The sequence below is a fragment of the Ipomoea triloba genome, chromosome 11 (assembly GCF_003576645.1).
Source record: "Ipomoea triloba cultivar NCNSP0323 chromosome 11, ASM357664v1".
NCBI lineage: Eukaryota > Viridiplantae > Streptophyta > Magnoliopsida > Solanales > Convolvulaceae > Ipomoea > Ipomoea triloba.
The window spans coordinates 6703185-6706270 of record NC_044926.1 but is presented as its reverse complement, the minus strand read 5'-3'; the positions used below and the strand labels follow the sequence as shown (position 1 = coordinate 6706270).

The following is a 3086-nucleotide window of genomic DNA, read 5'->3' as shown; positions in this document are numbered from 1 at the left end:
ACGCCGACTGACGTGTTCAGTTATTTTTATTTTTATATCAGACCTGGTTTTTTTCTTTTCTTCATTTTCCTTCATCTCTCACCCTCATCTTTCCTAATTGACACCTCAAAAATCACTAAAAAAAATATTACTATTGAGGATCCCAAATATTTTAATACAAAAGGTTTAAAAAAATATATATTTTAATGCAAAAGCAAAAAATGAAGCAAAAATGTCAGTTGTACAAAAGTACCAAACTATCCCTTAATTTATAGTAGTATAAAATAATGAGCAGAAGCAATTACAGTTCCATGCCAGTTCAGAGACATAAGCAGTACTGACCTTGATAAAAGGTAGACCGGTAGGAAAGAGAGAGGAAGAGTAGGCGAGAGGGAGAGAGAGAGAAAGAGTAGGCGAGAGGAGGAGAGAGAGGAGAGAGAGAGAGAGAGGGGCATACTATTTACACACACATAAAGGAGCATAGCCTCTCTTTTCCTTCTTCCTTCGCTTCTCTTTTTCCTCTATTTCTCGGCGAAACACTCGGCCTTCTTCGTCTTCTGCTAAGATAAACATGATTTCCTTAAGCGGGACCGCTTTTATGGTATTCCTGATCGAACCCTTTTCATATGCTTCAGTTTTGAGAACACCCATTTCCAAAAATTGGGTTGCTTTGTGGGAAAGTTTGGATTTTTGGTCTGGGTTTCGCGTGATTTCTTGATTTTTTTTTTTTTTTTTTTTTTTGCAGAACAACTCCCTGTCTGGGGTTTCGAAATGCTTGACTCAGTCACAGTCGCAGCGGAGGTTTTCAGCTCCGAAGGTGGTCGCCGCCGTCAGCTCCAACGGCCGGCCCGGAGACCGGAATGCGAGCATCGTGATGGAGAGTGCTCTGAAGGAGGTGACGGAGTCAGTTCCTGTGGTGGAGAAGGAGGCCAAATCCACCGTCGCCGGCGGAGTTGGGGATTTCTACGGCGAGGATACTGCCACCGAGGATCAAGTGATTACCCCTTGGACTGTCTCTGTTGCGAGGTAAAAAGATAAAAAAGATCTAATCTTTTTACGAGGTTTTGTTGTTTTCTAGTTTGTCCCCTTTTGATTTCAGTTCATTTCAATTTTGAAGGGTTCTTAATAAATTATATGCGATTCCTTATTAGCGGTATTTTATTAAACTGATCTGCTGATGATTCTTGGAAATTTTTTTGTTCCCTCTATCTGATCTGAAAATTTTAAGAGATGTATGTACAATTACAATATCTGGACTTGTCTTAGGGCTTGGTTATCTGGTTATGCTTTGTGATTTGAGAAAAAAAGGGTGTAAATTATGTGTGAGCTTTCATTTCCTATTAGAAATACACTTCTGTGTCTTCTTTTATTCGAATCGAATGTTATACGTATATATGGAGTAGCATCTGATATGATTACTCCTTTTCTGCTCAGTTTTAAAAGATGCAGTTCTATGTGAGCAAAGCTGTTGCCAGTTTACTCCCCTAGCCTGAAAGAAATGCCTCTTAGCAGTGTGTTTTGATCGTTATGAGATAATAATGTTTCATTTTGTTGCAGTGGATACACATTGTTGCGTGATCCGCACTACAATAAAGGTCTTGCCTTCAATCAGAAGGAAAGGGATGCCCACTACTTGCGTGGTCTTCTTCCTCCCGTGGTTGTCAATCATGAGCTTCAGGTAATCTATAGCGTGTTTCTGGGCTGCATATCTGGTTATGTTTTAACCCCGATCTTTCTCATGCACAATGTTCACTGCATAAATATTGCCAGAAAATAGGTATTGAGAATTATTCAAGAATTGTTTTGTCCTTTGCAGGTTAAAAAAATGATGCACAATCTCCGTCAGTATGATCTACCATTGCAGAAGTACATGGCCATGATGGATCTCCAGGTAACCCTTTTGAGTTTTGTTTCTAAGTTCCTTCTTAGTACAGTATGGAAAATGTTTGTATCTACGTTCTCCAAAATCTTAAAAGTTTGCTTCCAAACATTCTGACTTTTTAGATGAGAAGTCGATACAAAATACTTCTAAACTACATTTGAAAATCTGCATAACGTTTTGCAGTAAAGCTTTTCCAGATTGCACCTCATACATCCGTATTCTCCATTTGCCCTCTATCTTACTTTTTCTTTGTTTTCAGGAGATGAACGAAAAGCTTTTTTACAAGCTTTTGATTGACAATGTTGAGGAGCTTCTTCCAATTGTCTATACACCAACTGTGGGTGAAGCATGCCAAAAATATGGAAGCATCTTCAGGCGTCCTCAGGGTCTTTTCATCAGTTTGAGAGAGAGGTAATTTTTGCGACTGTAAAGTCTATTTAGTTCCTCAAGTTAGTGGCTGAGAACTGATTTGTGGAAGCATTCTCCAGGGGAAGAATTCTTGAAGTGATGAAGAATTGGCCTGAGAAAAAAATTCAGGTCATTGTTGTCACTGATGGGGAAAGAATTTTGGGTCTCGGTGACCTTGGTTGCCAGGTATGCTGTACATTAACTTCGTTTGATTCTTGGAACTGACTCTTTTTTTGTTATCTGGAGCGAGACTCCTTTACTATATATCTGCTTAGTAGACATGATTTTTTTTATGCTTAAATTAATAGATTGTAGAAATAATATTTTTACCAGGGCATGGGGATACCTGTAGGAAAGCTCTCATTGTATACTGCTCTTGGAGGCATTCGCCCTTCCGCTGTAAGTTTTTGTATTGCTAATATATCTGTTTCTTTACTTACATTTTTCCTTAATGGAGTTTGTGAACTTTAGTTTGTCTTTCTAAGCCTACCCTTTTCTATTGAAGTTTTGCAATAGCTATTACACAATTAGCCAATAAAAAGCATAAGTGGCTGCCATTATTTTCTCAGAAGCTTTTGTAGAATGTTGTTAAGCTAGAAATATATGTTCTTTTACTTGATATGAGCTTGTGGATTTATGTCATTTATTCCCTTTTTCTATTAAATTGATTATTCCCATTTTATTGCAGCTAGAGCTGTCAATACGGGCTCGCGGGGCGGGGCGGGCCTAAGCCCTGCGGGCTGCGGGCCTAAACGGGGCGGGCCAAAAAAGCCCGCCGCTTGGCGGGCTTGAATTTTGTTGGCCCGCCCCGCCCCGC

The 3086-nt window shown here is 39.5% G+C and overlaps 1 protein-coding gene across 1 annotated transcript in view; it reads left to right on the top strand.

Moving 5' to 3' along the window:
* The first annotated feature begins 300 nt into the window (after positions 1 to 300).
* The window catches only part of LOC115996771 (NADP-dependent malic enzyme, chloroplastic-like), a 6883-nt gene continuing 4097 nt past the window's right edge, over positions 301 to 3086 (top strand). The window contains exons 1-7 of the mRNA XM_031236173.1: positions 301 to 580; positions 725 to 1005; positions 1537 to 1657; positions 1796 to 1870; positions 2121 to 2272; positions 2350 to 2455; positions 2603 to 2668. Of these exons, the coding sequence (XP_031092033.1) occupies positions 551 to 580; positions 725 to 1005; positions 1537 to 1657; positions 1796 to 1870; positions 2121 to 2272; positions 2350 to 2455; positions 2603 to 2668 (831 nt within the window). The 5' untranslated portion in view covers positions 301 to 550. The remainder of the gene's footprint in view (positions 581 to 724; positions 1006 to 1536; positions 1658 to 1795; positions 1871 to 2120; positions 2273 to 2349; positions 2456 to 2602; positions 2669 to 3086) is intronic.